This window comes from Otolemur garnettii, unplaced genomic scaffold, assembly GCF_000181295.1.
Source record: "Otolemur garnettii isolate 467f Iridium unplaced genomic scaffold, OtoGar3 scaffold00014, whole genome shotgun sequence".
NCBI lineage: Eukaryota > Metazoa > Chordata > Mammalia > Primates > Galagidae > Otolemur > Otolemur garnettii.
The window spans coordinates 10,694,322-10,713,218 of record NW_003852409.1 but is presented as its reverse complement, the minus strand read 5'-3'; the positions used below and the strand labels follow the sequence as shown (position 1 = coordinate 10,713,218).

General features: G+C 43.9%; 2 protein-coding genes across 2 annotated transcripts in view; one reads left to right on the top strand and one right to left on the bottom strand.

The window, feature by feature from the left end:
* The window catches only part of ZNF462 (zinc finger protein 462), a 141,805-nt gene extending 127,096 nt beyond the window's left edge, over positions 1 to 14,709 (bottom strand). The window contains exon 1 of the mRNA XM_003785204.2: positions 14,451 to 14,709. The gene's annotated coding sequence lies outside the window, so the exon portion shown is untranslated. The remainder of the gene's footprint in view (positions 1 to 14,450) is intronic.
* On the top strand, positions 13,397 to 17,800 carry LOC100947626 (homeobox protein engrailed-1). The gene is given in 7 exon segments (XM_012802311.2): positions 13,397 to 13,755; positions 17,224 to 17,278; positions 17,280 to 17,368; positions 17,370 to 17,552; positions 17,554 to 17,732; positions 17,735 to 17,775; positions 17,777 to 17,800. Coding segments are annotated over 7 exon segments (930 nt in total).
* Positions 17,801 to 18,897: the final 1,097 nt, after the last annotated feature.

Sequence of the window (18,897 nt, the reverse complement as noted above, 5' to 3'; positions counted from 1 at the left end):
AAGTAAGGATCCTTACAACACACAAGCGACTGAACGCACGTGGAAGTGGCCTGCCTTCCAAACGCCTCCCTTCCCTACATCTCAGAACAACTGGAAAACCTTCCCACCCCCAGTCTCTCAGGAGTCCTAGGAAATCCTGGTTTCAGTTCCTTGTCTTTCCTCCCACATTTCTCACTCCATTGAAGGTGTTCACTTATGCTACTCCTCCACGTCTTAATTGTGGGGTCTACCTTTTTGAAACCAAAAATCTCTCAAGAATCCTAGAAATTTGAGCAGTGGTAAGTACACGGTTGCTTTTTCTCTCCTCCTCAAATAGCTCTGGACACAATTTTAGAGAGGCAACTGTAACATTTTTATAATTAAAAATAAGAATAATAATAATCCTCTGATACTTTGTCTCCCTGGAAATTTCCAAAATGGGAAAAACAGAAAAACGCTTCATGAATAATTTACTTAAGGTGAAAAATCACTATACAGTTTTACCAAAGAACCTTTACCCTTGCCACCAGCATCTCCACCACCACCACCACCACCACCACTACCTGCTTCCAGCGAAGTCACCAAGGAATGTTGTTTTGGAAAGGCAGGTCCTGTTAGATAAGCCCTATAAACACAGTTCCACATTTTGAAATATCATGTACCCTTAAAACACTCTAAAGTTAGCCTCCTTACCCCCTCAGAGCGCAAAGCTTCTGACATTATGGTACTTCAGTAGGACCAAGAGGACGTGGGCTACAGTCATTTGCAAAGAGAAAACCAAAGTATCTCTAAGCCAGGCTGCAGGACTGTCCTCAAACTGGCTCAGAAATCACTATCTAGGAGTAAAACAACAAAGAGGCATACAACATTTATATCACATAAGACAGCATAGTCAATATTTTCCTTGCAGAAAGTACAGTTTCCTTGGGCAAATCATTTTTGCCAGAAAGATACCAAACAGTAGGAACAATAAGAGCACTTTTCTTCCAAAAAGCTCAAAAAACTTAGCGTTTATTAAAAATTGTACCCTTACGACACTCCAGGGAATATCTCTACAAGGTCAAGATTCAGGGCGCTTTATCATGTAAAAGCCCTTTTCCAAGAGGAAATGGATTCATTCTCTCGGTAGTTTACAGATTCCTACTGATCGCGCACTCTGTGATACAGAGCATGGCTGCGTCCACAATCAAACACACCATCAGCTCAAATGTCCCAGGCCGGCGGTGGCCGATCCTCACCCCGTGAACAGGCAACCTCAGCAAGGAATGCTGGAAAAGCAGGCACAGCACAGCTCTGAACGGGCAGGATTCTAAAAACTGAGTGTAAAATCAAGGACAAAATAATTAATACAGTGACCACAGATGAATGTAGCAAAACCCTGGGAGACCTCTACCTCAGTTTCTCTTATCAGTAAGGAAAGAGCGCTCATTGTGAACCATGACTCTTGTACTCTTTTTTAATCCTTAGGTCAGTTCTACAGATTCATATTATTACAACACTCCTTTTATTGAAGAGGAACTCATGGGGACAGAGAGGTTAAGCGACTTACTCAAGGTCACACAGCTATGAAAGGATAGAGATAAATTTAAACTCAAGGCTGTGCAGGTCCCAGAGAATTTACCCCACTCATTACACATTACTTTCTTTCTTTCTTTTTCTTTTTTTTTTGGCCAGGGCTGGGTTTGAACCTGCCACCTCCGGCATATGGGGCTGGTGCCCTACCCTTTTGAGCCACAAACACCACCCACACATCACTTTCTTAATAGAGACTCCTAGAAATCTACTAGGTAGAAATTTGCATTCTTTGTGTTTTAGCAAAAAGTAAGTACCCAAAGAGCATCTATCTATCTATCAATCTGTCATCTACCTATCTCTAGGTATAGGGATATGTACATATATACAAAGACATATGAGATCCGACGAGGAAGTTCACAAACATCCGGGGAAAAGTGCTACATACCTCATTGCTGAACATCCCTACAGTCACCTTCCAAGTCCTCCCTTTGGGAATCTATGCAACAATGCTAGGGCCCTGTCTACCCTTCAAACCAATTAAAGCAATTTTGGGACTCTTTTTTCTGGAATGGCCATCAGAGCTGTCATCCTATAAAGCAATATATCCAGGAGCTAAGTTCTTAGTTGTTCTTCAGACAGATCAACTGCATGGAAGTTTAGCCTCTAACAGTGTATTATTTTCCGATACAACTGCATGTCAGAAAGGGATGGCTGCCAAATGACAATCTGGCCCAATGAGTCACGGTGTCACACTGACATACACGGTGTCAACAACCTTCTGACACAGGTTGTTGTTTGTATTTCCTAGAAAGCATTGCCTTCTTTGGGGAGATAAACAGTAAATGATGTCCCCAGCAATGACATGTTCTTTTTATACTGAAATACACTGGCAGTAAGTTTCACAAATTTGGGGGAAAGGAAGAGGGAATGTAAAGGTCAAAGTTCTCGCTCTATAGTTACAGTTCCTCAGACCTTAATGATCACATTGATCAAGCATTTTCTTAAACTCAGATGACTCTTTTTTACGTTTTAATGTTATGCCTTATAAAGTAACGGATCTATTCAAATGAATCCCATTAAGTCTACTTAACAGGTTTCATGTGCTGAGAAAGAAACAGTCCAACCAATTTTAGATTTTTATGCTTCAAGATTCCTTTTTGCTGATTTATTCCTATTTGCTTTTCAGTTACACGTGTTATTTGACTCCTAAAAATGTAATAATTTATTTTTTCTGCAGACATCAACACAGGCCATACAGTATGTGCATGGCAGTAAGATAAAATAATACTGCCACGGATCTTTCTACTGAGATGATGGGAAAGTCACAAGACAGGAAAAAGGACTAGGCAGGAACGCACTGGAAACATCAGATATTTACCATTCGGAAACTGCTTCAAATAAGATTGCTATCACTTACCTGTGCTGGGGTCAATTTTGATAATTGTAATTGACGTCTAGAAATGGGGTTATGAATATAATTATCATGAAGTAGCAATCGGGCAATCACAATCTAATTAAGCCCACTAACTAGATTATCTTGTTTTTCCCTAATAATCACCTAACATTTAACACTTGCTAATTTCAGGACCTCTGGGTGATGTTCACTTATTATTAACCATCTACAGCCACTGGTCAGAGAAAGAATGAGAGAGATAGCCTCAAACACCAAGTCAACCATGGGACTGGGACATGTTCAGGGACAGCTGACATATCCTCTTCACTTCCGCAAAATTGCTAATTGGAGGCAAAGCCACGGGAGAGGATGGATTGAACCATGAGAACTTCCACACAAGTAGAAGGCTACATGTAGCTTTCTTAAACACCTGCTATCCTACATGATCTATACAATGTGCCTTTTCATCATATTAGCACATCATATTAGCATGGAATCTATCTTTGAAAACATGGTTTTTTTCTTTTTAACATAATGGATCACTCCTTTGCCAGGCTGCATAAATACACTTTATACTTTACCTCCCTGGAAGACTCTCCAAGGCTTCCTTTTCTACAGAGCCCCCCCACATGTTGGACGTGTTTTCAAATTCAACATCCTATTCCCAGTAATCATCTCATCCACAAAGATATCCTGACCCAGTTTGCCCTGCTTCCTGCAAAGCAGTTCCTGAGGGCATCCTGGGGAGGTTTCTTCAAAGAATTAAGAGGAAAACTGAAGGAACATGTTGAGAACTGGTCTTTGAGACAGGCTGGTCATAGGGATTGTCCTAGAAGGAAGGTCCTATTGCTTAGGGCCACTGTCAATGCTGTCTAAGGCTGAATAGAGACCCTATTCCTCTAAATTAGAAATTCTGCCTAGAGAACCTCGTGCTTTAGTTCAATTTACTCTCTTTTCCTATATAATTATTTTTTCTGAGTCTTCTTCTTATTATAGTCCTTCCTCTAAGAAAACAATGGTTTTGAGAAATTTGGTGGATAATGAGATGGATGAGAGGTAAAAATGTATGACTGCGTTGACTTTTCTGGTTCACTTTCTAAACAGGACATACTTTTATCCTCCTACAAAGGTTTTGGTGATGGGCCTGAGGACCAGAGATCCGTTCAATGGATCCATGCAAAGTTAAGATTTTATAAAACCACCACTATTTACTTCAGAGCTAAGAGTCTACTCAGCAATTAATGCCCAACAGCCTGTCTTACAGAAAAGCTACTGTCCTAAATGTCTTAGGGATACTTGGAACTATTCTATCTCCCTTAGCACAGCTTGCTACTCTATTCAGGGCATTTGTGGTCATCCATGAAAGCGTCTTCCTGACTGTACTGCAACGTTTCAGGGAGAGACAAATAAAACCCAAACATTCATCATGACTCCATGATCTAAACAGGGCACATGGTGATCACTAAAGGGTGGGGAATGTTAGCACCCAGACAATCTGCACCATTTTCCAAAAATGACCATTAGATACTAGAACTAATCTTCAGGTGTCCCTCCATGTAGTTTTCCAAAGCATTTCTTACCAACATAGAGCACTGAGACTTCAAAAGGGATCCTAAGAAGGAAAACAGTAAAACACCTTTTCTACTTAAAAAAAAAAAAAGCAGAATTATTTCCTCCTGGAACAGTTAGTTGCTTTTTTCCCCTGAATTTGATACAACACAACTTAAAACCATTCATTGTCTAAAATACCCCCTACGTGGCCTCTTGGTTTTTTTTCCCTTCCTCTCCTCTATAACTCAGAACAAAAACCAGGGTACTCTTCAGTTACACACTTTGCCAAGCTATTACAATAAGTTATGTCTTTCACATCAACCGGTATGTTTCAATTAATTTTCCATTATGCTCAGATTTCCTTCTCGAATACCAAAGATATACTCCTGGTATATAAGCAAAGGGAAGAGATAAACCATCAGAAACATGAGGCATTGGCTGATGAAGCCATAACTTAGGCCACATTCTATCAGTCGAGAGCCAGGGTCCTCCTTCACCTGAACCCGGGCTCCTCCATTCTACAGCTACATGACTTTGGGGAAATTATCTTACCTCCCTAAAGTTTAGTTTTCTTTACGATATGAGCAGTCCCCGGTTCATATTAAATGTTAAACAAATGTGGCCTTGTATTATCATTACCTCTTGGTCAATCCAGAAGAGGAGACAGCAATTTTTTGAAGGTTTGTGTCATATTTCTACTCTATAGAGGAGTTGGCAGAATTTCTTGACAAAGCAATCATATTTATTTTCTATTGTTCTTGCCCAAAATTAGAACAGAAACTATTCAATTGACAGCAAAAAGAGAAGTTCTTGCAGCTGAACTCTGACACGGAAATGAAAAGGGTTTCTTCCACACAGATCTTCCCAGTTATTGTTATTAAAACTAATTAACAGTCTTTAGAGAGGACTGGGTGATAAGACCTTGTTCTAATGAACTCTGTAGCTGGCATCTATCTTTGGCCATCTTTAGGCTATAACGCAGTGTCTTCCAAACGAAGGACCCCTCAATCAGGCCCATGACAATCTGGGTTGAATGATTGGTGCTCAATTGCTGACTAATTGGTCATAACACAGAGGGATGATGTAATTAGGGATTAGAATGGCTAAACATTCTGGACCACAATGGCCTTATTTTGGACTTTAAAATGCAGAGACTGGATTGACAGACCAGCCTGCGATGCTTGGCTCACACAAATGGCTTAATCCCAAACTGACACCAGGTAGTAGTCATGGCCCTTTCCTTTCCCCTCTGAAATGAGACATGTCTTTGATCTTCATTTTTTCTCATATACAGAGCGTAGGCAGAGAAGTTCTATGGATAACTTGAGAGAGGACGATCACATTTTCTGTCCATTAATAATGCAGCTATTTTCTCCTGTGCTCTATTCTCCACTTCATTCATTTCCAGGAAAATCTCCACCAAGGCCTACTTAACTAGTTCCCTTAAGTTTCCATCTGTCTTTTATCAGAAAGGCTGCATTTGCAACCCCAAAGTCACATAAATTATCTTCCAAGCCCGATTCTATTTTTTAGAATAGGAACCGGCCTAAGAATGTGAAGTCTGAGCACTGGTCTTCATATTTCACACGAAGTAGCTACCAAATTACAAGGTTTTTTTCCTATTTGCTTTACTGTTTCCTTAAAAGTCATGTCTTACTTCTTCCTGTAGGCTCTTCCCAGTGGACAGACCTCTTCTATCTTGACTTGTCAATTATTTCCCTGCCTCTCTTCTACTTTTCCTTCTCCCATCCAAGCAATCTCTCCTTCCCAGCAAATTTCCATCATATAATTACAGCAATGCTTTGGCCTACTTTCCTGTTAGCTTAACAACCCTGTCTATTTTCTAGATGCTCCTGTTTGCTTTTCAACGGGCTAATCCATGTATCCTTTCAAGGCCTAACTTCCCCTACCATGATAGCAGCTGGAGCTCCAATTCACGGGTGCCTTCCACAGCTTTTCATTAGCAACAGAAATGAGATGGTTTAGAAACCATTTCTTAATCTGCAGGTGAGTACTGGAACCTTTGTGCAGCAAACATCTTTCAAGTATCCCACATTGTGCCACTGCACAATTATTTTCGGAGCAATGAGTACAATGTTATAGGCACATTTGCAGTGTTAACAGGGAGAATGTTCCCTCAGAGGAAGTCAGCTCCCACCCCCAGCCTCTGGCAGTTCCCAGCTCAGGAGAGAAGCCCTCGGCTGACATGAGCAAAACTAAAGAATAATGGTGATATCTTCTTAAATCTGAATAGGGAAAAGAAGAATTCCAAAATTTGAAGGCCTGAGATTGTGTTCTGGTTCAACTGGCCAGACGAGGGCTTAGGAAGAGAGGTGGGCCTTCCCAGCTGGGCTCTGTGGCGGATAAGCCTCTCCACAAATCCTGGGCTTAATTACTTCTGACACAGTTGTCTCGCCTGGGCCTCCAGCTCCTTTTGTGCTCTGACCAATCTGAATCCAAAGGTAAGACTTTGCTTACTCACCTTGGGCAAATGCTGAATTTCCTACTAAGTGATCCTAAAACATTTTAATCGGGATCCACTGGTTTGTAGTGGAATCCCCCAACCCCCATCTTTCCTTGCATGGTCTTTGTTAAAAGTCTACTTGAAATCCTAGCAAATAACTTCCTGAATTACACAGTCATCTTCAAGTATTTATTTTTTTGAACAAATAAGTACCTACCAACATTCCCTTCACCCCAAAGAGCAGGCTTTACTCATTGAATGAAGTTGAGGCTAAGATGTGGCCAGACACAGCACAAGTATTTTATTAATATCCAGAAGCAACATGCAGTGAACTGAACAAGCAAACACATAAAAGTAAGAAAATCAATACCCCAACACCCATGACCTGGCACGTGAAGAGACCTCCCCTCCGAGAATAACTCAAGAAAAAATGTCTCCAGCTAGGAATTAGGCAAGAATGCTTTGAAGACACCAAGTGATCTGCTCACCAGAAGTGAAAGACAATGCACTTGAAGGGAACTACCAGCACCTTCTCAGACCACATCACTATATCCCTTGTGTTTGTTTCTAAGCCCCGGAAAAAAAAAATCAGCTGTGTTGGAGCAACAACACATCCAAGACTTTAAAAATCTGCGTGGACATCAACTGATGAGGACAAGAGTCCTTAGGACAAAGATAAATTTTATGAGAGCATTTCCAAGTACAAAATGTAGATCCAAATCGTTTCCAGTGGACTTCCAATTTATCAGTGTGTGCAATTCTTCAGATATAAAGTTCAAGGGAACAAAAACATTCAGAAGAGCTTCCTAGGAAACTGCAAATACACTCTAAATTCAATAAAAATCCATTTTCCCACATTCAGAAACTTCTCCTGGGTTTTATAAATCCAGAAGACAGTTCAATTTAATATTATCTTCTTTCCAATGCCCCCGAACCCAAACATTTTTTTCCTTCCTTTAGTACTGGCATGCAAACCATGCTGTTTTAACTTCTTTCCTGTTCTCCCAGTTCTTCTGGAACATTTTATTTTCGACAGTCAACTCATTTGGAGGAATGCCACACTGAGGTTCAACTGTTTACAGCGTTAACTGTGTTTCTGCCAGAAGTCCACATCCAGCCCTACCTTCTGCAGACTGCCTCCTGGATTAAGAATTGTGCATTAGTTTGGAAGAAGCTTAGAAAATGTGGAAACTTCCAAACATCACTCTTCTTTACAAAATCACTTTCACTCATCAAAGGAGAGAAATGCAAACCCATTTCCCCCTTCCCATAGAGCACTCCACCTTCTCATCACTGCTCACGTTATTGCAAGTTCTTTTAAAGATGATTTCATGGGTATTGGGGACATGAGAAATAGTCAGCCATTGGTCTGCAAGAGAAAATGGGGCTCCAAGAAGATATATGGAGGGCACATTCTGAATGAGCACAGAACACTGGGAAACCACCAGTGACTGTTTGAGACTGGATTTCACCCTCTCAGCCATTCATCAGTATTGCAAAATGGCATCTCTGAAAGAAGCCAATTTAAATCTGTACCACATTGCAAAATAGATCCTCTGAGCCCAATTGTGGGCACTTTTGTAAGTTGCAATAGACCCAGACAAACTTCCAAAGAAGGGCATTTGAAAAGGACTCCCAAGGCCTAGAGGACAACAAGAGAAGAGAGCTGCACAAATGAAAAGCAAAGCACAGGAACAAACCCAGGAGCTACAACCTTCCCCTGAATGGAACCACGCTCAGCCTCGGGCTCCCCGCGACAGGTTAAATGCAACTAACAAAGTCCATACTCCTGCCACCAGCATACGGTGACAGAGCCTCTCAGAGAACCCTGGGCCCTGAAGAAGAAAGTGGCTGTTTCACAACCCAACCCACAACGCCAGGGCTGTGGGGTAGTGGAAAGGGCACTGGGCTGCAGTCGTCCAACCTGAGTTCTGGGCCTGGCTTGGTTACAGTTGAACTTTCTGACCTTGTGCAAGTCACTTCACGTCTTTGTGCCAGTTTCCTCTTCAGTAAAATCTAAGTGGAGGAAGATTTAAAATACATGATCTCTCAAAGTCCTAAAAAAAAAAAACACTTGCTTCCAAATTGGAAGTTCAGCATGGCGAATATTCAATACCTAACATTCCTTATTCATGGCATGCATTTTTGTCCACTATGATTTTTATGTTAATGTATACTTGAGAAATAATGTTTGTTCATCACCCCCAAACCTCAGTTTATGCTCCCTGCTCCTGAGAGTTCTTCCATATTACACTAAATGCCTCTCTTCTTTTCCTCTCTTTCTCATTTTTTTAAAGCAACCTTCCCCAAACGAAGACTTGTTCTATTAAAAGAGCTTAGAACTTCCCATTTCCTTGCTAGGGCTAAAATTAAACTGTCCATTCCTTAGGGCCCAACATAACATCTGCCAGATGTCTTGGCATATCACACAAGAGGAGGAATTTTTTTCTACCATTATCTACTCTCCTTTCTGTTTTCTCATAATCAATTAATAGGTCACCAACACCTAGCTAATGCTTCTCTCCAAGTCCTCAACTCCGTAAGTGTGTGAAACTCACAAGATAGATACGTTCACAAACACACACACACTGATTTTAGCAACAGACCACAGAAATATCCACACACACACACACACACACTTCTTTTGAATTTCTTTAGATTCTATATACCAACCATCCCGCCATGTATTTATTCTGTCAGATGCTTAGCAATCTGAGTTTATTAGTTAAGTATTTCCTACTTTGTGACTGTGGCATCATGAAATAGCAACTGTGTTCTCTAGTAATCAACTCAGAATATTCCATACAGCTTTGTCAATTCACCATCCCATGATGCAGTGAACTATAAGTCTGAAAAAAAGAAGCCATAATGAAGATGCATAAGGTTACCTTATCCAAGAAGTCTCAACACCAAGAAACAAAATTTAAGACAGACTAGGCCCTATTAAGCTCCATCAAATTCTTTCCCATGTCAACATCACCACTCTTCTCTTTCAGGAAAACTGACCACAAGTACTCTAAAGTCCATTAGTAGAGTTGGATTTTTTTTTTCTTCTATTATCTTCCGGAAGACTCATTAGGAAGAACAGATACACAGTTTTTTGATTTTTTTTTTTTCCTCTAAAAGTTATCTCCAAACCTAAAGAGTAAGGAGGAAAAAAAGTCCTCAGGGAATGTGGTCAATGATTTGGATTGACATAAAGCCTATATGAGAAATATTATGGAATGTGAAGATCCAACAAGAATTTTTTAGAGCAGGGTACATCATACCATACCCATATTTCTCCATAATGATTCATCTTTGTAATATTCTCAGAGCATAATGGGCCTCATGAACTTGATGTCTCCCAAACAAAAATGACCTTCCAGCTTTGATATCAAATGAGAATGCCTAATTTAACACTCTTTTCATCTCTTTCATGGTGGTTTATCCAAAATACTTGCCTTAACTCAAATGTGTATGTCTAGAAAAATTCAAGAAACCCAATCTTTAAATATTATGGTGCTTTCCATGTTGATGAAAGGTGTCAGAGATGGATGCCTTTTCTGTAACCAGATGGAACACATTCTCAAACTCTGAAATACTTCTTAGATATCGAATTTTTTTCCCTCCAGAAAAGCTCAGCTTTCTAACACTGTCTACTAAGATCCTCATAGTTGGCTGCAAAGTGAAAAATGTGTTGAGTGAAACTGCTGGACAGGCAACTAGTTTGTCAGATATTTTTTCCCTGCTGAAATAGGTAAATTAACCAGTTTTCCTGCTATCAGCAACAATAAAAAAGATACTATGAAAGTGTATTTCAAGGCTGGGCACAGTGGCTCACGCCTGTACTCCTAGCACTCTAGGAGGCCCAAGTGGGCGGATCGCTTGAGCTCATGAGTTCGAGACCAGCCTGAGCAAAAGTGAGACCTCATCTCTACTAAAAATAGAAAAACTGAGGTAAGAGGATCACTTGAGCCCAAGAGTTGGAGGTTGCTGTGAGCTATGATGCCACTGCACTCTACCAAGGGTGACATAGTGAGGCTTTGTCTCAAAAAAAAAAAAAAAAAGAATGAAAGAATGAGTATTTCAAGATCAACATAAAATGTATATAGGTTTACACCAACATATATGGTTAAGTAGATGCGAAATTACCTGGTAATCACTTTCTCAAATAACTCTTTTTATCCACTGCATTCGAACTTCCGAGTTTGAACAAGTAGCACCTATATATGCACTAGCAAATTTAAATATAACATTGATTTCATTCTGCATAAAACTAATGGTATCAAAAGATAACATTCAAAAATGAATGACAGGTATAATTCCAAGCAGGATTTTTTAAAAAGTGCTCTTGGAGATGTCTAGGTTTTCAATAAAGGAGCAGAGATGTGAACACAAGTATTTTTAAATGAGCATACACATCAAGTGAAAACCATACATTTTTATCTGTACAAACAGGGTTTTACTTCATTGACCATGGACAATTATCAGCTAAAGAACCATGTATTTCCCCTCTCCTTTCACACCCCTCTGAAGAACAATAACCCTCAATTAATGACACAAGAGTTTGGTTTGAAAAATGTGATGTTGTCATATATAGCATTGTGCATTTACTGAGTGACACTGCTACCAGCTACTCAACAGAATAATTACATCTGGAATATAAAACCACTTCAATATGCACAAAATACTGTAGACATAAGGAACTTTATACAAAAAAAAATCTGACACATAATAAGAAAGCAAAGCAAAAAAAAATGCTGGTACAAGTCGCTCACCAATGTGTTCCTTATTTCTGTGGAAGCTGGTACCTTTCTATATTTCTCCTCAGTGGAAAGCAAGGTCCAATTAACCTCCTTAAAATATATTAATTGGTTCTGAAATTCCTCCAAGTTTTCATTCCACCGTGGAGCCCTCCTCATCTATCTTCAATAGTCAATCTAAAATTCTTCCAACATCTTTCCTCATCCTCAAGATGGCTACCTTACCCAATGGAAAAGCAACATCTTCAAGGTTGGCTGTTATAAATTCCTGAAGCATCTCAGGGTTTAGTTCTTGAGTTAGTTAACACACATTCTCTAGAACTAATCTGTGAAGCGCTCCAGTCAATGTATGTGACGGAGGGAAGGACTGAGTCCTTTCTTTCAAATCATCCTCACAAAAATGTCTTCCCAGCAGATACATAAATTCCTTCCAATTAAAAAAGTGAAGATAGCTGGCCATAAGCTTTTCTCCCTTGACATACTAATATTTTAAAAAATTGTTTCTGTAGTGACACTGTGAAGAGGACCTATACTGATATGTCTGAAGACTTCCATTACTTCAGAAAAGGGAAACAAATACCAGAAGGAAACAGGGAAACAAAGGACCTAAAGGAAGGCCTAACATACAAATGGCACAATCTGAAGAGAAATGTAGAACCCGGAAACCAGTGTCAATCAGTCAGTCTTAGGAGTTCCTCTGAGATCTTGCAGGAAGGTGATGATAATGATTATTGTACTTGCGAAAAATCAACCCACACCAGACAATAAAGTCTCATCAAAGCATGATGATAACCAAGCCCCAGAACTCAAAAATCTCAGCTTCAGGCCACCACCATCTTCACAATGAGGAAATAACATTTCCTGGTGACTTTCAGGAGACGTGGAGCAGTGTAAAGTTGTGTGCAGACCTCAGGAGAAATGTTTAAGGTTTTGCTTTGCCTTTCCCCGAAGGAGATGAAAACCCTTCAGGTCCACTCCAAAGGAGAAAAAAAAAATTCCAAAAGTTTACTTTAAAACAGAAACAAACGCTTCAATAACTTGTGAAAGCACTCCTTTAGTGGGAGAAAAATCTGAGGAACCTTTAAAAGCCCCTCATTTCCTTGCATAATGAATAGTGAGGAACCACCACAAGGTTTCCCTTTGGAAAGACAGAAAGAGGAGCAAGCAAGCCTCCTCCTCCAGCCATCACCAACGGAGCTTCAAAATGGAGACATCCATAATTTTATAAACACTTCTCATCTCAGCTTTGTCTCCTGGAAACCCGCTCTCTCCTCCATTTTCTGGTGGAGTTACAACATGACAAGGCTTACCTGCCTCAGTTCCCAGCTCTCAACCAAACTAGTCACTTCCTCCAAAACCCTGCAAGCAACCTCCAGAAACAAAACCAAAGCGAACCAAACAGCCAACACAGACACTCAGACACGGCCCCCCGGGAGCCCCAGGAGCCCCAACTGGTTGGTCTTTCCCCATCCCAGACGCGTGCTTAAAAATGAAACTTTTTTTTTCTTTTTTTTTTTTTTTTTTTGGTTGAGGAGGAATATAAAAGGAACTCCAGGCAGCTTCCCCCCCTCCCTCTGTAGGTTAGGAGCTACAATGAAAAGAAAATGAGGGTTCCTTCAGGAATGGTGAACAGCCTGGAGAATGAACGTGAGAAGGAGCTTTGTGTTTTGGAGTCTGGACTGGAACCAAAGCAGACAGCTTGCAAATGGAGGACAGGGAGATAAAGAAAGGGAAAGAGGGGCTGCTCCAATGGGGGGCGGCTGCGGCTTCCCCTCGTGCCTGGAAGGAGGGCAGACCCCTGGGAACCGAACCAGGAGTGAGACGCCCCCCCAGGCCCCTGCCTTCCTTTCTCCCTTCCTCACTGGAGAGCCAAGCGTGTGTAATGGCTTCTCGTCTCCAGAAACCGTTGTCCTCCTCCACCAGACGCTTCTGAACCCCTCGCCTGGAGACAGCTCCTCAGCTGCTCCTGAACCTGTGCCCCCCAGCCGGACGGTGCCCCCAGCTCCTCGCCTCTGTCCTCACCAGCAGCACCAGCACCAGCCGCTGCAGCAGCCACCCCCGACACATCCCGACCCCGCATCCCAACTTCGAGGAGAGAGGAGAGGGGGGTAGAGAGAGCCAAATACCTGAGGAAGAGGGGGGGTGCCAATCCGCACGGCTTTGCCATCGGGCGGGGGACAGGCAGACAGAGGGGGGAAGAGAAGGAGAGGGACAGAGAAAGAAAGAGGTCACCCGCTCAGGTCGGGGCCGCTCGTTCGGAGCGCTCGCTCCGCTGACCCTCGTTCGCTCCCTCTGGCTCTCGGCTCAGGTCTCCTGCCTCCCGCCCTCCGCCCCCCTCTGTCGCTACTCCTGTCCCCACACTCGGAGCATCCGTCCTAAGCCTCCAGCTCTCTTCTCACTCATCTTTCATTTTCTCTTCTCTTCATAGAACTACACGAAATTAATTAAGCCACAGCGCTCCGCTCCCCCCAGCAGAAGGAGCAGCCAGCAGGAAAAGCACAGCCACCTCCACTGCCACCACCACCACCTTCTCCTCCTCTTCCTCCTCCTCCTCTTCCTCCCTCGCTTCTCCTCCTCCTCTTCCTCCTCCCCCTCCAGCTCTCCCTCCTCCCCCTCCTCCTCCTCCTCTCTTGCTGCTTCTCCTCTTCCAACAGCCAGTCCAAGCAGGGGACTTCCTCTCCTCCCCGCTCCTCCAACCCTCCTTGGCCGAATGAATGAGCGCGTTTGTGCCTCCACCACCCGGCGCTCCACTCCCCGGAGCACTCCGACCACCCCGAGGTGGTGGTTAATTGCAGTAACTTACAGAAGAAGCGTCCCGGCGCCGGGAGGTGCTTCGGGTTCTCCAGCCCCACCGCCTCCTTATCCTCTTTCTCTTTCTCCTCTTCCTGCTCGGGTTATTGTTGTGGAAGTTGTTTGGGAGTCTCATGTGCTTCTGCCGGGTCTCAGCAATGGAGGATCGCCATCTTCCCTGCCTTCCTCAGCTCCTCAGACTCGCTGCAGCTGCAGATGACCTGAGATATCCGTCTCTCTCCCTCTCCCTCTCTCTCCCTCCCTCCCGCTCCCTCTCACTCTCTCTCTCTCCCCTCTCTCTCCTCTTCTCTCTCCTCTCCTCCCTCTCCCTCGCGCTCTCTCTCTCTCCCTCCCTCTGTGTCTCTCTCTGAATAATGAGCAACCAGAGGGAGAGAGAAAGCAAGACAGAAAGAAGGAAGACAATCTTCTCCTGCCACACAAAACGCCGGAGCACCAGGGGGTGCGCGAAGCCTTTCTAATAACAACAACAACGTGCTGGAGAGAGGAAGAAAAAAAAAAAAAAGAACGAAAGAAAGAAAGAAAAGAGAAAAAGGCTAGAGGAAAAAAGGAAGAAAATTATCGAAGAGCTGGAGAAGAGCAGAAGAAGCTGGTGGAGATGCTGAGGCTGCGGCTGCTGTTCCCCCTCCCCCTGCCGAACCCCAGAAGGAGGCAAGGTGGTTGCAAAGTTAAGGCTGGGACATTGTCTTTGTCACTCAGAGCAACACAGAGCCAGGCCAGTGAGATGCAAGAGGAGGAGGTGGCGGCGGAGGAGGAGGAGGAAGAGGAGGAGAAGGAGGCAAAGGAGGAGGAGAAGGGGAAGAGGGAGATGAGATGAATAAAGACTTGCCGAGAAGGCGGTGCGAGGAGCGCGGCCGCCAGGCCGAGGCGTGCGCGCTCGCGTCCCGGTGGCGCCCGGCCGCCCTGGCCGGCAGAGGAAGCCCCCTGTGAGGACCCTGCCCGGCAGCTCATAGCGCTCCCACCGTCAGCCCTGCCGGGGGCGCCGAACCTGGGCCCCAGAGGGTCCCTCACACGCATCCATCTAGAGGCCAATCTTTGCAAAGAACATACATGGGGAACCGGAGGTTGCAAGTCTAAACCCAGATCAACCACGTGGGGCTTTTTAATCCCTTTCCAGCTTGCGGTGTGAGTATCTCCAGTGAAAAGCTCAAATTGTCCATTACTGGCACGTATTTTGAAGTCTTCTCCCCCTGAAATAAAGGTTCATTGTGCGTTTTATTTCTTTTCTGATACAGAAAGGGGGAATAGGGGAGGGAGAGAACCCATCATTCCGAGAGCCTCGGAACCACCACTTTCTTTTCCTAACTTGTGAAATGTTTTGACGGCGCACCAAAGGGAAAAAAAAAGCCTACTTAAATAACTTTACACCCTCCAGCCCCGCGTTGTTTGCACTTTCTGGCTGATCATCTGAAGGCTCGGAAAGTAACAATCAGCGCTCCTAATGATAAGGTGTCGTGGTGTTGAAGACAAGAGAGCCAAGATGAAGCTTTCACACCTTGAATTTTTATTTAGTGTAATTTTCCCAAATCGTTCTGAACTATCTCTTTTGCAAAGAAGTAGGCTCCCACCACCGGGTCGAAAGTCTCCTAAGGCTTTAATTTGATGGGGGGGCTGCCCAGGAGGAGGTCCTAAGTATCAAAAAGAATCAATGCAGCTAGTCCGGAGCGATTGAAGTTCAAGGGCATGAGCTGGTTGTACCATTTCTATTTCTCGGATCCTTGAGTTGGACATCAACAGCCTTGGGAAAAAGAAACGCGCAGCGCGCGGGGCAGAGACCTTAATTAAAGTTTCTTTTGTCCGCGTCTGAATTGGGGGATGTTGCTGGATTCCTTTGCATTGAGGAGCGCGCATCCGGTGAAGGCGCGGTGTTGAGGATCCAGGGCAAGATTGTCCTCTTTAATACTCGACCCTTCCCCCTCCTCTCTCCAAACAACAGTCCGAGAAGATAGACTCTTACATTCATACAATACAGGGGGCGAGGAGACGCGCGCGGAGTTGATTCCCAGCCGCTAACGGGGCTTCATAAACAGATCTAAATCCTCATGTCCCAAGATTTTCCTGACCGTATATTCCTGGGCAGAAATCTCTCACCCAGAGGCACGACTTCACCCTCACCCCTTTCCAGTCAACACTTCCTGCCCTTTTCTCCTCCCACTCACATTGAAAAGCCTGGGAGTCCTAAAAGGGTGTTGATGGCGGGGGTGATAAATAAATAAATAAATGACACTCTACGCGTGCGGCGGCGAAGAAAGGAGGAGGGGGGAGAGGAGAGAGAAGAGAAAAAGTAGGGAGCGGAGAACGAGAAAGAGAAAAGACAGGGAGATAGGGTAACAGGACTCAAAGAGAAAGAAGAATGAGGAGGAAGACGCTGAGGCTGCTCTGAACTGAAATGATCCTGGCTTTGCGCGGAATTGGGAGGACTCCCCCCTCCAAGGGCCCTAAGGGACCTGGGGAAGTCCTCGTGCCCCGAGCTCCTCCCTACTGGGCCCCCAGGGGTGTCTGAGCTCTGGCCGCCGCTCCCCCATAAATTCCTCGTGGCCAGGGGAGGAAGCGCGCCAGGTCTCCACCGTCCCTTCAGTGTCCCGGCAGATAATTTACCTCTTTGTCTTTTAATAAAAAGCGGACTTTTTCTGTCAAGCTTTCCACGGGAAAATAACAACCGTATTTCAGGTTGAAAGCTCCTATTACTGCTGGGTTTTGAAGGCTGAGATAAAATCTTCATCGACGTGAAGGTACCTTCTGGGTTGGCTTGGGTCGGAAGTCCTAAGATGGGGGCCCGTCCTTCCCCCGGGGCAGGGGCGTAGGGAACCCGGCGGTGGGGAGGGAGGGAGGAAGGAGCGACGAGGTCAGAGGAAACCTTGGGTTTCCAAGGCTCCTGGGGCACCAAAGCGCTTCCCGCAGTCGCGGAATGAGCCTGGGGAGGAGCCTTTTGCGAGAACGCGAGCGCGCCCCAACACGCCTCAGACCTCATAAACCCACTTGGCAAAGACCTGGGAAGCCGCTGGCGGAACCACTGCGGTGAACTCAAGAAATTAACCTGCGCTACAATTAAACGGGCTGCCGCCCTTTCAGACTCACCTCGAGCGACCGAAATAGAGAGCTCCCGAACCGGCCGCGGGGGGACCTGGCTCCACCCTCCGGTCCCTGGAGAAGAGGACAAAAAGGGGAGATGGACTTGGAGATGGCCCCGCCCTTCAAACGCTCCAATCCATGGAAACTAAACCTCCTCTCCAAGCCTCCAAGTCTAGAGCGGACAAAGGCAGCGAGGAGACCCAGAGACTGGTGGAGAGATGTGGCTTTCGGGCTTCTGTTGTGGGTGCATTGGGGGAAAGGTACAATGGCTAAGTTTCCATCCCACAGACGGCACCACGGGATGGGCTTTAGAAGACGCGCTCAGTCTTCTGGTTTAGAAGCAAACTGACTTCTTGAAGCTGTGAACTATTCACAACTCCTTCATAGACCTGCTTTTTGAAAGTGGGAAGGTTAAAATTTCGGTTAATGATGCCATACACGTGATCTCTTCAACTTTTTGGAAGTCACAGGTGCTTGAACTTTCCAACTTAGATTAGTTAGAGAAATTAAGCATAAGAGGAGTGGACGTTTTGTTTTTTGCTTGTTTGTTTTTATTTGGGGGTAATTGTTTAAATGATAGAAAAGCAACTGGATGAATAAAAGCTGTGTCAGTCAAGGAAAGCATCGTGGATGAAGGTTTTAGAAAACCTTAATAAACTTGGCACTTAAAGTAACTGCAATTATGCCTTGCCATTAGCGGACCATTAAGATAAACAGGAGAAAGTTCACACCTCCTGCCATTTCTTTTCCTAAGACTATCCACAAAGATAAAACAAGCCTAGTTGGTGGGTTATCTTCTCCATCAGTGGGGACAATGTTTAAATTTTTTAATTAAAATGGAAAAACTGAAAACACAGCCAAAAATGTGAGGGAAGTCTCATGGGGTCATACTGACTTCTTGAAATTTACCTTTTGTTACTTAACCCTGTGTCATTATCCCCTGGAGTCCTAGGATTTCAAGACTTTATTAATGTTCCAGGGAATATGAATAGGTTGGAAGTCTGGACATTCTTCTCCTCATATCATGGGTGACTGGCACACAGACTCCTCATAAAGAGAAATTATGGTTCATCAAAAGAGTGACTTTATGAGCATTAATAGAATAATAAATCTGCGCTTTTAGTTCAAGAAACAGGGAAGTCCTATAATCAGAGTGACCCATGCAAATATGATATTACTTGCCCAACTGTAGCAGGATAGAGACAGTCTATAAATCACAGTAGTTTTTAAAGGCTTAAAAAAAAAAAAAAGGAAGACACCTACATCTCTCAAAGGAAAGTATTTATGGAAGAAGAGGGGAATTCTAGTAAACCTGCAGGAAGAGTTAGTCCACAGGTGACATTAAAAAGAATTTCACCTGAAACAAGATT